Here is a 20,361-nt window from a genome sequence, read left to right on the forward strand (position 1 = left end):
GTATAGTCAAGGGAACACACACTAAACAAGAAGATTACATATTGGATAACCACAGCGACTGCATAGAAGCGATGGAAAAAACAGATGCCTATACATATCTAGGATACAGACAAAAAATAAGAATAGACAATACAAATATTAAAGTAGAACTAAAAGAAAAATATAGACAAAGACTAACAAAAATACTGAAAACAGAATTGACAGCAAGAAACAAGACAAAAGCTACAAATACTTATGCTATACCAATATTGACCTACTCATTTGGAATAGTGAAATGGAGTAACACAGACCTAGAAGCACTCAATACACTTACACGATCACAATGCCACAAATATAGAATACATCACACACATTCAGCAACAGAAAGATTCACATTAAGCAGAAAGGAAGGGGATTTATCGACATAAAAAACCTACATTATGGACAGGTAGAAAATTTAAGGGGCTCTGGAAAGGCTCAAAATCATGAAAAGTTCAATTTTTACTTTTTTGCGTTTTCTAAATCTGCAGACTATTACCTTTTAATAGATATATAATTTATTCAATTCCGAAGACTACAACTATTTTTAAATTTTTTTTGAAATGTGTTCTACATGGGCGTGACCCACTGTGGCACTGTTAAACTGCTGTCAAATGGTGTTATTATTAACGTCCGTGTTCATCAGGTACATTTTAGTGATGTGAGATAAAGTATGTGTTGTGGCTAACCTGTGATGGTTGAATATATATCGCTGGTGTGATTGTCGATTGTTTCATGTTTATTTACTCTGTCGTTATCTCGAAAATATTCGTAATTAATTCTGTTTCTTGAGTCTCTGTTTTGTTGAAGTATAATAATGAGTAAAAGTAAAGTTATTAGAAATCCTCTGAAGGCTTTTAAGAAAAGGAGAAATGTTGGAAAGCCAAAGGTATGTGTTATTACTGTAAACAATAAAGACGATAACCAAGTGAGTGAACCTAACCTCTCAAGTACACCTGCCCATAGCAGTCAAAGTGGGAAAGAAAATACTTCACAGAAGAAGCTTGGTTCAATGAGTGAAAACTATGAATGTTTTATGGGCGAATCGGATGTGAATGAAATATTTGATATGTCGGTTCTCAAAGGAATTTTTTCAAACTGTGTAAGATGTATTCATTGTAGTGAAGTTGGTCTGGAACTCTCCATAATAAAGCACGTAGGACTTGCTAGTGAAATACAACTGAAATGTGATAAGTGTTCATACATGACCACCTTTTGGAACAGTGTTGCAGTAACTGCAACTGAAGAAAATGGTAGCAAAATCTATGAACACAACAACGAGCGATGCTTGCTTTAGACAAGGAACGCCTTCGAGCTGCAGACAGGGCTGTAAAGAGTCTAGAAATACAAGCAAGAGTAAACAGGAGGAGGAACAAGAGGAAGCTGGAGGAGGAGTTTGCAGAGGATGAAGATAATCCATCCTATGGACCTGGAATGCACTAAAAAGTTAATCCAATCTTTGTCGCTCGATTCCCAAAACTTATTTTCTCATACTAATTACATGTTTTCTAAGGATCTTCCAAACATATTTGTTTCAAACTTTCAGTAAATGTTACACAGTATCTTCTGCATAATTTAACACAGCCTTTTTCCAAAAAACTGTATATTTTTGAATATATAAATAAAAAATTGCAAAAAAATGTTGTGAATTTTCATTACAATTGAAAAAAAAATCATCTTTAATAACTGAACTAAAATTTTGTAAAATCCCTGTGTTAAGTTGTAGCCCATATTCCAATAAATAATCTGTAAAAAGTTCAACTTCCTACCTCAAATACTTTGTGAGGAAAGATGAATTTATAAGCGTTATTTTAACATTGCAAGTATAGGGCGTTCCGGAGCCCCTTAAGAAAATTCTTTCTAGAACGAGCAGAAACTAGCAAAATACACAAAGCAATCAATCATATAAATACATCGGCTACACCATTGCAATTTCATAACCACTTCTACAACCCTTTAGATCACATAACATCAACAGATACAAAGAAAGTAAATTGGAAAAAGAAAACACTACATGGCAAGCACCCGTATCATCTAACACATCTTTTGTTAGCCAACACATGGCTAACAAAAGGCAATATATACAGTGAGAGGGAAGGATTCATGATTGCAATACAGGATCAAACAATAAACACCAGATGTTACACAAAGCATATTATTAAAGATCCCAATACCACAACAGATAAATGCAGACTTTGCAAACAACAAATAGAAACAGTAGATCACATAACAAGTGGATGTACAATACTAGCAAATACAGAATACCCCAGAAGACACGACAATGTAGCAAAAATAAGACATCAACAACTTGCCATACAACATAAACTAATAAAACATGTTCCCACATACAAGTATGCACCACAAAATGTACTGGAAAATGATGAATACAAATTATACTGGAACAGAATCATTATAACAGATAAAACAACACCACATAACAAACCTGACATCATACTCACCAATAAAAAGAAGAAATCAACACAACTAATCGAAATATCCATACCCAATACAACAAATATACAGAAGAAAACAGGAGAAAAAATTGAAAAATACATCCAACTGGCTGAGGAAGTCAAGGACATGTGGCATCAGGATAAAGTTGACATTATACCAATTATACTATCAACTACAGGAGTCATACCACACAATATCCACCAGTACATCAACGCAATACAGCTGTCTTGTGACAGCCAGAGCGAGAGCACCAGCAGCAGCGAGTACTGTTTGTATAATGCGTTTATTTTGCATTTTGTTTACGACCTTCCACTAAGGAAGGGATTCTATTTGTGTTTATCTGCTCTGCATAGTAACTAACAGTTCTTGATAAAACTTTACGTAGTTTTCGTGTTAGATTTCTTAGTGTTTTCTTGATCGTTTAGAACAGAAAGTGCCCTAAAACCGTCTTTTGTTTGTTTCGCGGCCGTTAGCCACTAGTCACTTGAATCAGCAGTTGTCTTGTGACAGCCAGAGCGAGAGCACCAGCAGCAGCGAGTACTGTTTGTATAAAGCGATTTTGTACTTATTTGCTGCGCTTAGCTTTTAAATAGTTTTTCTGGGAAAACCTAGCGTAGTTTTCGCGTCTCGTATTTCAGTGAGTTGTTTCTTGATTATCAGAGTAGCTCATCAGAAGATTATCTTGGGAATTTGTCACCGTATAGAGTAGGGTAAACATAGTCATGTGTGGGGACTGTGGTTGTTGTGAGCGGACGCAAGGAGAATTGGCCACTCTTCGGGGGCAGGTGGAGGCTTTCTCTGTTAGGCTCATCGAGCTCGAGGCGCAGGCGTCGGCTCGTAGTGGCGTTGGGGCAACTGTGGTGAGACCTATGCCTACTTCGGTGGCCTTGGAATCACATGGAACCCCTGATGTCGCTGCGTCTTCCGGCAGTGAGCATCTTACCGGTCAGCCATCACTCCAGGGTGAATGGCGGACAGTGGTGGGCTCGCGCGTGCCTGGCCGAAAGGCAAAGGTGGGATCTGGCCGCGTGGCAGCTGCCTTACCCCTTTCCAACAGGTACGGGGTGCTTCCTAGTGGTGATGACATCGTTTCCGAGCCACCACAGGATGCCTCGCCTGTTGGGCCAGTGGCCCATTCTCCGGCAAGGTCCCGACAGTCACAGAGGGCGGGCCTATTAGTTATAGGGAGCTCCAACGTTAGGCGAGTTATGGAGCCCCTCAGGAAAATAGCGGGTAGGTCGGGGAAGAATGCCAGTGTGCACTCGGTGTGCTTGCTGGGGGGTCTCGTCTGTAATGTGGAGGAGGCCCTTCCGGCAGCTATTGAACGCACTGGGTGTGACCGGCTGCATATAGTAGCACATGTCGGAACGAATGACGCCTGCCGCTTGGGTTCTGAGGCCATCCTTGGTTCCTTCCGGCGGCTGGCTGATTTGGTGAAGACAACCAGCATCGCACGCGGAGTGCAAGCTGAGCTTAATATCTGCAGCATAGTGCCCAGAGTCGATCGCGGTCCTCTGGTTTGGAGCCGTGTGGAGGGTCTAAACCAGAGGCTCAGACGACTCTGCGACTATAATGGTTGCAAATTCATCGACCTCCATTATTGGGTGGAGAACTGTAGGGCCCCCCTAGACAGGTCAGGCGTGCACTACACACCGGAAGCAGCTACTAGGGTAGCAGAGTACGTGTGGCGTGCACACGGGGGTTTTTTAGGTTAGAGGGACCCCCCCTTGGGCGAAACGATAAAATACCTGACGGCTTACCAGAGAGGACATTATCATCGTTGATAAAGAACGTCCGTCCTCAGAGACCAAAAACAGGAAAAGTTAACGTAATATTGGTAAACTGCAGGAGTATCCAGGGCAAGGTTCCTGAGTTAGTATCTCTTATTGAAGGATATAGTGCGCATATAGTATTAGGAACGGAAAGTTGGTTAAAACCGGAAGTGAACAGTAACGAAATCCTAGACACAGAATGGAATATATACCGCAAGGATAGGATAAACGCCAATGGTGGAGGAGTATTTATAGCAGTAAAGAATTCAATAATATCCAGTGAAGTTATTAGCGAATGCGAATGTGAAATAATCTGGGTTAAGTTAAGTACCAAAGGTGGGTCAGATATGATAGTCGGATGCTTTTATAGACCACCTGCATCAGCAACCGTAGTAGTTGAGCGCCTCAGAGAGAACCTGCAGAACGTCGTGAAGAAGTTTCGTGATCATACTATTGTAATAGGGGGAGACTTCAATCTACCAGGTATAGAATGGGATAGTCACACAATCAGAACTGGAGCCAGGGACAGAGACTCTTGTGACATTATCCTGACTGCCTTGTCCGAGAATTACTTCGAGCAGATAGTTAGAGAACCAACTCGTGAAGCTAACGTTTTAGACCTCATAGCAACAAATAGACCGGAACTTTTCGACTCCGTGAATGTAGAAGAGGGTATCAGTGATCATAAGTCAGTGGTTGCATCAATGACTACAAGTGTAATAAGAAATGCAAAGAAAGGAAGGAAAATATATTTGCTTAACAAGAGTGATAGGGCACAAATCGCAGAATATCTGAGTGACCACCATCAAACGTTCATTTCTGAGGAAGAGGATGTGGAACTAAAATGGAAAAAAATCAGAAACATCATCCAGTACGCCTTAGATAAGTTCGTACCGACTAAGGTCCAAAGCGAGGGGAAAGATCCACCGTGGTATAACAATCATGTACAAAAGGTACTACGGAAACAAAGAAAGCTTCATCATAGGTTTAAGAGTAGTCGAATCATAGCTGATAAGGAAAAGCTGAACGAAGCGAAAAAGAGCGTAAAGAGAGCAATGAGAGAAGCATTCAACGAATTCGAACATAAAACATTGGCAAACAATCTAAACAAGAACCCTAAAAAGTTTTGGTCATATGTAAAATCGGTAAGCGGATCTAAATCCCCTATTCAGTCACTCGTTGACCACGATGGCACCGAAACAGAGGACGACCGAAGAAAGGCAGAAATACTGAATTCAGTGTTCCGAAACTGTTTCACTGCGGAAAATCGTAACACGGTCCCTGACTTCAGCCGTCGCACGGACGCCAAAATGGAAAATATTGAAATAAACGATATCGGAATTGAAAAACAACTGCTATCACTTAGTAGCGGAAAAGCATCCGGACCAGACGAGATACCCTTAAGATTCTACAGTGATTATGCTAAAGAACTTGCCCCCTTTCTATCAGCAATTTATCGTAGATCGCTGGAAGAACGTAAAGTACCTAGCGACTGGAAGAAAGCGCAGGTCGTTCCCATTTTCAAGAAGGGTCATAAATCAGATGCGAATAATTATAGGCCTATTTCGCTTACGTCAATCTGTTGTAGAATAATGGAACATGTTTTGTGTTCTCGTATTATGACGTTCTTAGATAATACAAATCTCCTTCATCATAACCAACATGGATTCCGCAAACAGAGATCATGTGAAACTCAGCTCGCCCTATTTGCCCAAGAAATTCACAGTGCCGTAGACACTGGCGAGCAGATTGATGCCGTATTCCTGGACTTCAGGAAGGCATTTGATACGGTTCCGCACTTACGTTTAGTGAAAAAAATACGAGCTTACGGAATATCGGACCAGATTTGTGATTGGATTCAGGATTTCCTAGAAGAAAGAACACAACATGTCATTCTTAACGGTTCAAAATCTGCAGATGTAGAGGTAATTTCGGGAGTACCACAGGGAAGCGTGATAGGACCTTTATTGTTTACAATATACATAAATGACTTAGTTGACAACATCGGTAGCTCCGTGAGGCTATTTGCAGATGACACGGTTGTCTACAAGAAAGTAGCAACATCAGAAGACTCGTACGTACTCCAGGAGGACCTGCAGAGGATTAATGCATGGTGCGACAGCTGGCAGCTTTCCCTAAACGTAGATAAATGTAATATAATGCGCATACATAGGGGCAGAAATCCATTCCAGTACGATTATGCCATAGGTGGTAAATCATTGGAAGCGGTAACGACCGTAAAATACCTAGGAGTTACTATCCGGAGCGATCTGAAGTGGAATGATCACATAAAACAAATAGTGGGAAAAGCAGGCGCCAGGTTGAGATTCATAGGAAGAATTCTAAGAAAATGTGACTCATCGACGAAAGAAGTAGCTTACAAAACGCTTGTTCGTCCGATTCTTGAGTATTGCTCATCAGTATGGGACCCTTACCAGGTTGGATTAATAGAAGAGATAGACATGATCCAGCGAAAAGCAGCGCGATTCGTCATGGGGACATTTAGTCAGCGCGAGAGCGTTACGGAGATGCTGAACAAGCTCCAGTGGCGGACACTTCAAGAAAGGCGTTACGCAATACGGAGAGGTTTATTATCGAAATTACGAGAGAGCACATTCCGGGAAGAGATGGGCAACATATTACTACCGCCCACATATATCTCGCGTAATGATCACAACGAAAAGATCCGAGAAATTAGAGCAAATACGGAGACTTACAAGCAGTCGTTCTTCCCACGCACAATTCGTGAATGGAACAGGGAAGGGGGGATCAGATAGTGGTACAATAAGTACCCTCCGCCACACACCGTAAGGTGGCTCGCGGAGTATAGATGTAGATGTAGATGTAGATGTACATCCAAACGTATATATACAACTACAGAAATCTGTAATTACTGATACATGTTCAACTACCCGATAGTTCCTAAATGCAATATAACATATACCAAACAGTTAAAAGGAAGTCACGCTTGATCAAGGTCCGCGTCACTTTCCATTTTCGACCAGACATAACGTCTGAGACAAGAAAGAAGAAATAATAATAATAATAATAATAATAATTTGTTTATGTCACTTAAAATTGTTGTGAGGCACAAATACAGTTAAAAAGACGTTGTCTCACATCTTGTTTCGGTTGTAGGGCACCACCACCCTGAGGAAATTTCATCAGTTGGGGAAACAAAAGGCAAAATCTAATGTAAAACGTGAACTAGCCGTCTGGTGATGAGCCCCTCTGTTCGAAACTAGTAATGGCGCTGTTTAAATAAATAAATAAACAATTTTGTCATATGATGACATGTTGGAGACCGTGGCTGTTTTTGAAGACAAATGTTGATCGTGTTAGGACAGCAACCAGCCACAAATTTACTTTGAGTTCCTTTATTCAAAGGAAACCGTTACCGGTTTCGAATCGTTGCGATTCATCATCAGACGGTTTACACGCTTTCTTTCTACATTTGGTGTGATTTTTACAGATTAATTGACGTGAAACGTCGGTTTCGAGTGATTGTTTCTATAACGTTCATCCAATCGATGTAAATGCATTCCCACTGCATCCTCGTTGTTGCACACGTAATAGTTGTCACTGTACACTTTAGATCTGTCGCTGAGTTCATTCCAACCAAGCACAACATGTTTTGGTACATACAAAGAGCTGGTACATACAAGGACCTGAAGATGATGAACTACTTATTTGCTGAAAAACTGTGTAGTTTCCACAACAGCATACAACATTATACCCGAGAGCCTTTCAAACAGTTATTACATGAGGAAACCCTATAACAGTGCCTTTTCTGGTTGTTGCAAAACAATTTGTTGGACTGAGTCATTTATCTTCTATCCAGTAACATTTTTTTCCTTCCTTCTTTGAAAGAAGACGGGTCGAACTATTTTAAAATTGTTTTAATCCCCTCCTTGTGAGTATTTATTACAGTCAATAATTTGTGTTTATAACCACATGATTTCACTAAACACTTCATGTCATTGTGTACATTAAAAACAATAGCATTTATATCTCGAAAAGGATAGTTGCTACTCACCATATAGTAGAGATGCTGAGTTGCAGATAGGCACAACAAAAAGACTGTCGGAAGTGAGCTTTCAGCCAACAAGGCCTTTGTTGATAATACACACACACACACACACACACACACACACACACACACACACACACACACCTGACCGCAATCTGCGGCAGCTGAAGCCAGAGTGCCTTCTGACTAACTGACTGCCAGAAGGCAGTTTGGCCTCAGCTGGCTGCCAGTGTGTGTGTGTGTGTGTGTGTGTGTGTGTGTGTGTGTGTGTGTGTGTGTGTTTTGTTGTCTATTTTCAACATAGACCTTGTTGGCTGGAAGCTCACTTTTGACAGCCTTTTTGTTGTTTCTATAACTCCGACTCAGCATCTCCACTATGTGGTGAGTAGCAACTATCTGTTTCATAATACTGTTACATTCCATCCTGGATTTTCCACTGTTTAATTATGATGTTTGGACAAAGAAGAAAAACAATTCAAAGAAATTTTATATAGTTGCATGTACTTAAGCATAAAAACAAGAAAAAGAAAAGAAAAGCAATATTACATTTGTCTTTAAGAACAATTACCTTCACTTTCAAAGATGGTACAGCAAGCAATTTAACAATCTCTAAAAGAAAAGAAAAGCAATGTTACATTTGTCTTTAAGAACAATTACCTTCACTTTCAAAGATGGTACAGCAAGCAATTTAACAATCTCTAGAAGGTACAGCAGGCAATTTAACAATCTCAGTATAAGTAGAAGCAGAATTTGAATTGTGCCAACTTCATAAATATTTTAAGGCACAAAACTACTTTTAAAGCACTGGGAAAGCTTTGCAAACATGTGAACACCCTTCCAGAACAGTGAGATACTGCCCCACTATGATTCACAATTGGAGGTGTGTACACAATGTGTCAACTTTATACACTTTTAAAACTGTAAATGCAGAAAATTCTGCACATCTGATACTTACTTTTATTTGTCAGTTACTTCTGTGCATAAATGGTTGCAGATGGATTCTGGCATCACAATTACAGAGAATATTTAGATCACCACCCCCAGTTTTAAAGAAGAAAGACGAAAAGCATTTAATCTAGGGTGAGTGTATTAATTTATGAAGGGAAAAAAAGAATAAGAGTAATTTTTGGAAAGTGTTTTCCACAGTAATAGTAAAGTCCTGCATACTGCGGAAAAGAATATCTTACCAAAATTTATATTTTTAGCTTCTTCTAAAATAGTCTTCTCATCCAACTGTAAAATATTGACACGTGCTCTACATAATTCCACTAGAACGATGTGGGGCTGCACAGCTCTTATTATCTACAGTATAAACAAATCCTTATTAGCCAAAAATTAAAACAAATTAACAGTGAAATGTGTAACTGTAACATATTCTGATAATTATGACAAGGACAGAAAAAAAGAGAGATTGAATTTCACAGAAGATGTAGTTTACCTTCGAGACATCTTCCTGACTTTCCACACTGAAGTGTGCAGTGCCAATCAGATATACTTTGGCGCCAGCAGGTGTTGTCAATAATGTTACTGTATCAGGCAGATTTTTGTCAATGGACGTGTCATATGCTGATAGAGATGTTGGAAGTATTGGTATTTTCTTAGTGTCCAAATCAGAATCATTGTCTTCTATATCTGATTCCAGTCCAGATGCTACACTCTCTTCTGCAAATGATTATCAAAAATTAGCTTGTCATCATTTTAAGGTAAGAAAGACAGCTGCAGTAGTCATATATAGTTGACAAAATTCGCCCGAGTACATTAAAGAGGCTGTAAAATAATCATCTGAGCAGCTTCAAAACAAAGATGGATGAAATCACTACCCTGCATCATTGGTTTGTACTTCTCCTAAAAAAACAAGAGCCCACTGTTCATGCAAATACATTACTTCTTTTTGAGCTTATTACTGTCTCTCTTTGGTTTAAAATCTTATTGACAGAAAGTTAAACTTCAGCACGTTAATCATCACTTACAACAATTCTTTTAATAAAATTCTTGGTGTTAATATAACAAAATAATTTCATGTAATTATAATGCTACATTTCTCTGTAACTCTCAAGACTATTATTCAACTGGCCAAACTCTACGAACCATTGAAATACCATTACCCTCATACTTCATTTTGTAATCAATCTAACAAAATGAAAGTATATGATTTTTTGTCAAATTTGTCTACATAAAGACAAATGGTGGCAATACTCACAATGAAAACCAAAACACCATCCATTTTCTCTATTTATCATCACTGAAATACTTACCAAAGAATAGATAACATTTCCCATTCTCAGCTCATTCACTTTATGAATAATCCGAAACTGTATATGGATGGGAGCAGGTAATCTTATAGTTTTCTTTTACTTGGTGAACTGTGTGCTACAATCATTTTGGCTCTACAATGCATACTGAAATGATTCACTTCTGGGGAACGAGACCTACTGAATCAATGCGCTAGATTAGGGCACAAAAAGAATCTCTGGCTTTCACAGCCATTCTATCTACCTCAGAACATCTGGAAGGGCAACGTAAAGTCTCACTCTGCTGCTGCCAACCCCTCCCCCTCCACCCCCAACTTTCTTACAAAGTCCATGATTATGTTCCTTCGAATCATTTTGCAGAATAACAGATAGTCAGAGAAAGGCTTATGTACAGCTTAAGATCTGTTCCAGAAGAAATACATTCACTTTGTGGCAAAATATCCACTGCAAATGACATAGTAATAGCATGTACTGGGCATGGATTGAAAATTGCTATTTCATGATGATTTACTGTCGCATCTAGGTCATCCCATGTATCAAATGCACCAAGATAAGTAATATATTCTTGACAAGTACAGTCAAATAACATGCTGTGTATTCCAAAGGCCAATCTGGTCTTGAAAGCAAACATACCAAGAAGAAGTGCTACAAGGATATGTGGTAATGAATTCTTGCTATATGCTTGGACACATGGGGTACAGAGGAAGTTGATATGCAGCAGAAATAAAAATACTACACTATTCTTAAGCTGGTTCCAGTTTACCTGAAACTATTTTTGGAAATGTTGGATATTCTTAAACAAAAGGTTGTGACGGAAATACACCAACTAACTGTACAGACAGCCTTTTTTATTTTTTGTTTAAAAAACAACTTCGTTAATACATTACTTTCACATAGTTTTCTGAAATTTACAATAGACTTCTAATACCATACAGGGTGAAAACTACATTCAGTACATAAATTAATACTTTAATTATACTTTTTACCCTTGGTATGAAATTTTGCTCTTCTCTTTCTAAGCACCAGTGGCATCTTTGCTGGATTAAAGAGAAAAGTGAGCTCGCCACTACATTCAGTAAAACGTATGCAGGTATCCCAGTTAAGCCATGGAAGCCTTACAACTTCTAAACAGCTTACACCTATCTCACAGCCATGAGCTTGTATTTCTGCGTGGTTTGCCTACACTCAGTCAACTATTATGTTTGGAAGCTTCACCACAAGGTAATATTTAAACATTATGTAGATTAGGTCAAACTTTTGCATACGAGAAAGAGAGAGAGAGAGAGAGAGAGAGAGAGAGAGAGAGAGAGAGTTCTAATTATGTTACTGGATTACTTCTGAATTGATACAGAATAACCTAGACAATATCTATTTCTTTTCAAGAGTATGAACCAAAAGTTTCTGTCATATCAGAATCCTTTCATTATCTTAGCCAGTGTCTTTCTAAGGCCGATGTAGGCCTATGTTCTTGACCAATCTCTCACTTTTCACTCCTTCGAAATTTAATTTTTCTTCAGTATTCTCTAATTATATAGAATTTTGCAGGTCAAAACCTTATTCAGAAATTAATGAAAACATGCTGATTGTTACCACAAATTGGTTAACGGAAAAAAATTTAGGTGACATAGGTTCTAGGAAATTTCTGTACAGTTTAGATTAACCCTAGCAATACAAAGGGTGGGGGGAGTACTTTAGGTACACATTTTGAAAATACTGAAATCTAATTAGTTTTTTATATTTTAAAACTCTTAAAAAATAATGTTTTTAATGACGTCTCCTACCAGAGACCAGAAATTTTTCAGTTAAACTTAACACAAGAAGTGAAGTATTAGTAGTAGATGTCACTTTTTCCAGTGATGTCATATACAATATTTTCAGCTTTAGGGCTTTACTTACATGCTAATATTTCTTTAAAAAGTATGCTGAGAGTTAAAATTAACAAAAATTAATGAAACTTGTATTTAAAATTTTTTGTGGTTGCCACAGAACAGTTCATAGTACATGTTACTGAAAGTACTGTGATACTACTGAGAGTGTGCTAAATGATACTTTTAGTTTTTGTGCCCTACTTTCGCATCTGTAACTCTTTGATACTTGAAAATTCAAATCTATAGGGTCCTTTCTGTTGACCTAGAATTGTGCAGTGTGGCAAGCAGCAAGGTTTCACAGTACAAGTACAGGAAAAAATCAAAAAATTCTTAATTTGTTATTAGATCACACAATACATATTTTTTTTTGTCATTTTTAGCTGCCTGTCTGGCTGTTCATCTTATAAGACTTCTTTTTCTTTCAAGTAGATTGGTGTATCAAGTTCAAATTTATGTCATGTACTAAACTCTATGGCCCCTTGGCAGAGTAAAAAATTTAAGGTTGTAAGTCAATGCAATCAAAAGATTCAGTCATTTATGTCACATATTTTGGCACTTGCAAACTCACTCATCAAAACCCATAAGGTACTTCTCACTGACGCCGAATCTTGAAATTCGACCAGAAGCAATGCTACTCAGTACAAATAAAGTAAAAAAAAATCTGATACTCATTAAATTGTTATAATATCAAATAAAAATATCTTTCTGCCATTTAAATTTTAGCAGTAACACTACACAAACAGATGTTTGGATATTGCTTTAAGCAGTTCTACAACTTACTGGAGCTATTTCATTTACTTAAGTTTGTGCCTTTTCCTGTAAGTCTTCAGGTTTAACAGAAGTTGATAGACAGGAGAATATTTTCTCCAGACAATTTATATGAAAGTGAAAGGCATAGAATATCAAAACTCAGCGGCAGGAATAAATAATTATGATGCACTACAAAATACGTCAGAACGATTTTCTAATTCTACATCCTGCACTTCTTTTATTCTTGTTAGTCCATTCTATTTTATGAAAATATACATCGTGTTGCAACATTTTAGCCTTCCTAATATGTAAACCAGAGTCTTGGTGCAGTTTCAATAGATCCTTCAAAGATCTGCAAATCTAGTTACACATACTTTTTGTAAACGGCAACTTGACCAAGGGCTCCCTATTTCTGGACTGGCTGAAGATGTTACACTACAGGCTATCTGTGTTTTGTGACAGTCAATATTGGCAATCTCAAAATCCACTACATATGTCTACAACAGCCATTATGAAGTTGCAGTCATGTTATGCTGTGACAAAGCAGTAAGCATATGTGTAGGCCCAGTAATGTGTGACAGAAGTGCAACTTGTTCTGTCTGTGCTTCCACTCTCTCATCAGTTGTCTATGTTTTGCGTCTGACTGTCAGGACAACATAAACAAGAAGTAGTTCATTCCCAATTAACAATTACTTTGTTTCCAGGTATTCCCTCAAATCAGTCTTCAATATCAATATTTCAATTTTCTATTTTAGTTCAACACATTTCGGAGCTATAATTCAACTTTGAAGGATTGATCTGTTTCGAGAATCACAACTGCTTCAATTTATCATAATTTAAATCAGATTTTCCACATAACATGCTTCAAGTGAAAAAAATTCTCTGGTTAGATACTATGGAAGTAGACACTTCTCATGACATATTTAGGAGAAATTATACAAAAGGTACAGTCAGTGATTTAAGGGGATACGGAATCACCTATCCCCGCAATGTTAATATATGCCTACTATAGGGAACATTTTCTCACAAACTACTGGAGACAGAGAGGTAAAAATTTTACTGTATGTGCATTCATATGTTACAACAATACTGAAACAACAGTTTATTGTCAAAGTATTTTCTTACAGAGATATTGTACATTTATTTTTAAGTAAATTTTTTCCATCGCTTTTTACTAGTCTATCACCCCTAAGTCTTTTGTAAATCAAGTAATTAAAAAATCGTTGTTTCAGTATGTAATAGGGACCTATGTCACTACGTCATAAAAATTTCAGACTTCTAGGTTGACCAGTACCTGAGATAATGTTCCTAGATGAAGTAAAAAGTAAACTTACGGGAAACGGAGAAAGAAGATTAAAACATTCCTGATCCGTAGCTAATACCCCCTTCACAGTCTTCATAATCATCTTCAAGTCTTCTTTTGGCACCCCTCTGCACCTGTCTTGCTTTTTTCACTAATGTCTTGATTATATTATCAGCATGCCTTAGTCTGTGCTGATCTAAAAAGAACATAGCACGTACCGTACGGGAACCAACACACATACCCAACTTTTGAAGGACCTGGCATTTAGTTATATTTCCAAGATTGAAGGTTGCCACAGCATCATACACACCAAAATGTAGTGTATTAATTCCGACAAACACTGTTTTTGGGAGACGATGCCATATCACACTATTCAAGCACTCGTTGGGGTTCTGCGTTTTTCCGTGAAGACATTTCATCAGAAGACTTCTGTCAGCCAGATCTCTGAAAATGGGTTTTATTTCTGCCATGATGGCTGATGGTAGACTGTGGTGGTGAATGTATTTCTCTCCTGTTGTTAGTCCCCTATTGTATTTACACCAGCTGTTTTCACCTTTGGGGCACAAACCATGTTGTGGATGCTCATCCGTGGATGCGGTGTGGAAATATAAAGCCCATATAGCTCTCCTCATTTCTTCAAGATTGCCTGTATTTTGCCTGATTGCAAGGCCATAGCAGTTCTGAATGTGGTCTATTATGGAATCAGTCAATCTTCCTCTGCCATCCAAGGTTTTCCCATCATCTAGTTTTTTCCCTTTCATAACTGATTTTAACCTTCTCAGCCTGGCACCCATTCTCTTCTGCACATGTCCTATACATTCAAGTTTGCTTATATTTACACTGTTCCCATATGGTTTGCTTTCCAAAACTTCTTTGAATGCTTTAGAGTCACCATCTCCCAGATATTTGACATAGCGAACATTATACCACTGTGAAGAGCGATGAAAAATTTTCTTCACCCCAGCAACCTCCATGCCACCACTACTACCATAATAATTAGCAATACAGTCATCACTGTGTTCATTTTTCAGCCTGCCTGTGCACCTACAGTATTTAGACATTATTGCAACATCAATAACCTTGCCAGTATCAACACTAGTTGCTGTTACAACACCATTGTTGGAGGTGTGACCCCTTTTCTGCCACGTGCCATCAAACGCCACTGTGAGGTCACGACTGCCGTCATTTTCTTCCACTGCTTCTTCCACAGCAACCTGCATTGACTTCTGTGCTACATCTTCAACTGCAGATCCTAGTACATAATTGTAAGCTTCAAACTTTGAAGGTGCACTTGGAAGATTTAGAACACCACATAGCATATCACCAGCTGCTTTGCCCTTACCAATTGCTCGCAATCCATAAACTAACCTAATATTTACACTATAAAGTTCAGTTTTCTTGTATCCATTATTTACAGTTACTGAAACCGAACTTGGAAACTTACAGCTGTATTTACAAACACTGCATATTAAATTAAACTGGGCAGCCAGGCCAACATGGGATTCTACTTTCAGAGAAACGTTTCCATGACATTTTTTGCAGCACAAACTGTTTTCAAGAGCTTCACACAATATATTCGTATCAATGAGTTCAAAAACTTCATTCCCTCTATCAAGTAAATTATATTTCTCTTCCAAATCTCTTAGTTTTTTATGAGAAGCACTGTTTTCATTTGGTGTAAGTTCGTTCGGCAAATCAGTAATAAGTGGATTCACATTTTCCAACAGTGATGATGATGAACTGCTTTGCTTTGCTAATGAATCATTATTTCTTTTCTTTTGCCAGTTCACACGCTTTTTAAATACTTTTGCTTTAGCTCTAGGCATTTTCACTGCGAAAAATGAAGCACTAAATACGAAATAACTCAACAACAACTACTTTCTTATATCACACTGTTTACAAAACAGTCCCGCCACAAAGTCAAAGAGTAACTTGAGGAAACCAGAGAGAAACATTTTCGGGCAACTAGTGTATAAATAGTCGCTGGAAACCGGGATATTTGAATTCATGTCACTTTAAAGGTACTGCCAAAAAGTTCATGGTCAGCCACGAGAGACGTGTATAACTAAAGCGCAATACCCGATCTCACAAATATATAAAAATAAAATAGTTATAATTGTAGTAGAGCTATGTATGATACGTCATTTTAAAGAGGAAACATGGCAGAATATAATACGCCAATAAAAAAAAATTCGATTTTTTAACCCAAAATCCGATTCCGTATCCCCTTAACAAGTCTCTGGGCTTTTTGTTAGTTGGTTTTTCTTGATGGTTGGACTGGCTCCTACTGTTCAAGCAAACAGTAACATCCTTAATTAATAGTACTGGGGAATACAATAATACTCAAAAGACATGGGCTACCACAATATTATTGCTGCAGCAAAAACATAAAAATATTTTTAAAAAAAGGACACTTTGTGCAACACCTAAAGACAAATATACAAAACATACAGGTCAACATAATCACAGAATTCATCTCAATAATCCGATACCATTTCGGAAAAAAGATTTTTGCTGAGGCTGTTCTCCTCATATTGAAGTATACTACTAAAGATAAAGGAACCAGTCTTTGTGCAAGTGAAGTCTACCTGTGATCAAACTTATCATGTGACTACAATAGCCCAAGAAAAAGTTCTGCATACAGTAAACTTGAGAATTTTTTAATTGTAGCAACACGGGCACAATCATTTATTCTACGAGACTATCAGATGAAAGGAATACGAGGTGGGTAGAATTTGCATCAGTATAATGTCTTCCACACACTTATCTATGCCTAGCAGGTAGGATTAAAAATGTTGCTATACTGCACCACAGTACATGATGCAAGGCTAATATGACACAATCAAAAGTCTGCTTCTACAAGGGGAAGTCATAAAATAAAGTCTCATAAAATTTAATATTTTGTTTGTCTGCAGGTACATTTTTTCCATTCTGGTACACACTGAAATTCCCATGCTAAGGTAGTGCAGCCATGCTAAGGTAGTGCAGCACACACTAGAGGAGGCAAAACATAGCACCACAGCCCACCTCCAGTTTATCAGTTGCCTGCCCCATTCTGTCTTGCTCCTCTACCAGTGTACTGCAGAACTGGGGCACAGTGATGTCAATGTGTTGATTATCCCTTGTATGTGTTGAATGGTACTAAACTTTTAAGTGCCCAATACAGTACAAGAAGCTAAATAACAATTTCTTTCCAAAAGATGATTTGTTTTCAACCATTATGTCACTGTCTATCTGCAGCCCCACGTCAGTCAGAGACGTTGGATCACTGGAAATAACTACAGTCAAGGACATACACTTATTCCATGCAGGAGATGAGAGAGAGAAGTGAAGGCAACAAAATGAGATTAACACCCCTTGCTGAAGAGGTCATTTGAAGTAGAGTACCTTCTCAAATGAAACTATCGACCTGCCCTGGCTTTGCACAGATAGCACTAAGTATCTATGGTTGGATGACTTGTGTGGCATAGCAGTAATAATGGACAATCTGTTTTACTCTTTGATTTTTGTAAGTATTCTTTGTATTGACTCATGTTGTGCAATTGATTCGTGTTCAAGCTTTAGTTAATAAAAAATTATTGCTTGAATACTACATTGTATTTCTTCAGCGGACATAGATAAGCAGTAGTGACCAAAGTAGTGACCCCGACACAGCTCTACCCCAGCATGTCGAAGGCCACTGGAAGCCCCCGAGCTTCTTCTCCCGTAAGCTTACGTTGTCACAAGTGATATGGAGTGCTTACGATAAGGAATTGGTGGCAATTTATGAAGCTGTTGGACATTTCCGGCCACAATTGGAAGTCAGGCCATTCACGGTTTTCACAGACCACAAGCCGATTACTTTCGTCTTCAGTAGGAACAAGGATGCCTGCTCACCACGACAATTTAGACAACTTGAATTCATCGCTCAATTCACGACTGACCTGCAGCATATAAAAGGAACTGAGAACGTCATGGCAGATTTCCTGTCTCGGTTGGATTCAATCTCTCGGGCTACTGACTACAAGGAGCTAGCTGCTGCGCAAGATACAGACCAATAACTCGTCGAATTCCGTTGTGACAGTACATCTGGGTTATGTCTGCGGCAAAGACAACCTGCTGGTGAACGTCTGAGAGTTTCGGGCGATGTATCACAGGGAAAACCAAGACCTTTCGTACCCACGAAAGTGCAATGGCAATTATTGGCAGCGTCCATGGGCTGGCTCATCCAGGAATAAACACCAGCGTCAAACTGATGACGGACAGATTTGTGTGGCCCTACATGAACCATGGACCTAGCCGTTAGTGGGGAGGCTTGCGTGCCTCAACGATACAGACAGCTGTACTGTAGGTGCAACCACAATGGAGGGGTATCTGTTGAGAGGCCAGACAAACGTGTGGTTCCTGAAGAGGGGCAGCAGCCTTTTCAATAGTTGCAGGGGCAACGGTCTGGATGATTGACTGATATGCCCCTGTAACACTAACCGAAACGGCCTTGCTGTTCTGGTACTGCGAACGGCTGAAAGCAAGGGGAAACTATAGCCGCAATTCTTCCCGAGGGCATGCAGCTTTACTGTATGGTTAAATGATGATGGCTTCCTCTTGGGTAAAATATTCCACAGGTAAAATAGTCCCCCATTTGGATCTCCGGGAGGGGAATACTCAGGAGGACGTCGTTATCAGGAGAAAGAAAACTGGCATTCTACAGATCGGAGCGTGGAATGTCAGATCCCTTAATCGGGCAGGTAGGTTAGAAAATTTAAAAAGGGAAATGGATAGGTTAAAGTTACATATAGTGGGAATTAGTGAAGTTCGGTGGCAGGAGGAACAAGACTTCTGGTCAGGTGAATACAGGGTTACAAATACAAAATAAAATAGGGGTAATGCAGGAGTAGGTTTAATAATGAATAAAAAAAATAGGAGTGCGGGTAAGCTACTACCAACATCATAGTGAACGCATTATTGTGGCCAAGATAGACACGAAGCCCATGCCTACTACAGTAGTACAAGTTTATATGCCAACTAGCTCTGCAGATGATTAAGAACTTGATGAAATGTATGATGAGATTATTCAGGTAGTGAAGGGAGACGGAAATTTAATAGTCATGGGTGACTGGAATTCGAGAGTAGGAAAAGGGAGAAAAGGAGACATAGTAGGTGAATATGGATTGGGGCTAAGAAATGAAAGAGGAAGCTGCCTGGTAGAATTTTGTGCAGAGCATAACTTCATCATAGCTAACACTTGGTTCAAGACTCATAAAAGAAGGTTGTATCCGTGGAAGAAGCCTGGATATACTAGAAGGTATCAGATAGATTATATAATGGTAAGACAGAGATTTAGGAACCAGGTTTTAAATTGTAAGACATTTCCAGGTGCAGATGTGGACTCTGACCACAATCTACGGTTATGAATTGTAGATTAAAACTGAAGAAACTGCAAAAAGTTGGGAATTTAAGTAGATGGGATCTGGATAAACTAAAAGAACCAGAGGTTGTACAGAGTTTCAGGGAGACAACAAGGGAACAATTCACAGGAATGGGGGAAAGAAATACAGTAGAAGAAGAATGGGTAGCTTTGAGGGATGAAATAGTGAAGGCAGCAGAGGATCAAATAGGTAAAAAGACGAGGGCTAGTAGAAACCCTTGGATAACAGAAGAAATATTGAATTTAATTGATGAAAGGACAAAGTATAAAAATGCAGTAAATGAATCAGGCAAAAAGGAATACAAACGTCTCAAAAATGAGATTGACAGGAAGTGCAAAATGGCTAAGCAGGCATGGCTAGAGGACAATTGTAAGGATGAGGAGGCTTATCTCACTAGGGGTAAGATAGATACTGTCTACAGGAAAATTAAAGAGACCTTTGGAGAAAAGAGAACTACTTGTATGAATATCAAGAGCTCAGACGGAAACCTAGTTCTAAGCAAAGAAGGG

The 20,361-nt window shown here is 38.7% G+C and overlaps 1 protein-coding gene across 2 annotated transcripts in view; it reads right to left on the reverse strand.

The window, feature by feature from the left end:
- The window catches only part of LOC126416124 (traB domain-containing protein), a 107,279-nt gene that overhangs the window by 52,687 nt on the left and 34,231 nt on the right, over positions 1–20,361 (reverse strand). The window contains exons 1-3 of one of the 2 annotated variants that reach the window (XM_050083664.1): positions 11,513–11,631; positions 9,713–9,936; positions 9,462–9,576 (exon numbers count right to left, since the gene is read on the reverse strand). In XM_050083664.1, coding sequence (XP_049939621.1) covers positions 9,462–9,576; positions 9,713–9,936; positions 11,513–11,558 — 385 coding nt within the window. In that variant the 5' untranslated portion in view covers positions 11,559–11,631. Of the gene's footprint in view, positions 1–9,461; positions 9,577–9,712; positions 9,937–11,512; positions 11,632–20,361 lie in introns of those variants that run through there. The other variant, XM_050083653.1, reaches the window with a different exon arrangement.

This window comes from Schistocerca serialis, chromosome 1, assembly GCF_023864345.2.
Source record: "Schistocerca serialis cubense isolate TAMUIC-IGC-003099 chromosome 1, iqSchSeri2.2, whole genome shotgun sequence".
In the NCBI taxonomy this organism is placed as follows: Eukaryota; Metazoa; Arthropoda; class Insecta; order Orthoptera; family Acrididae; genus Schistocerca; species Schistocerca serialis.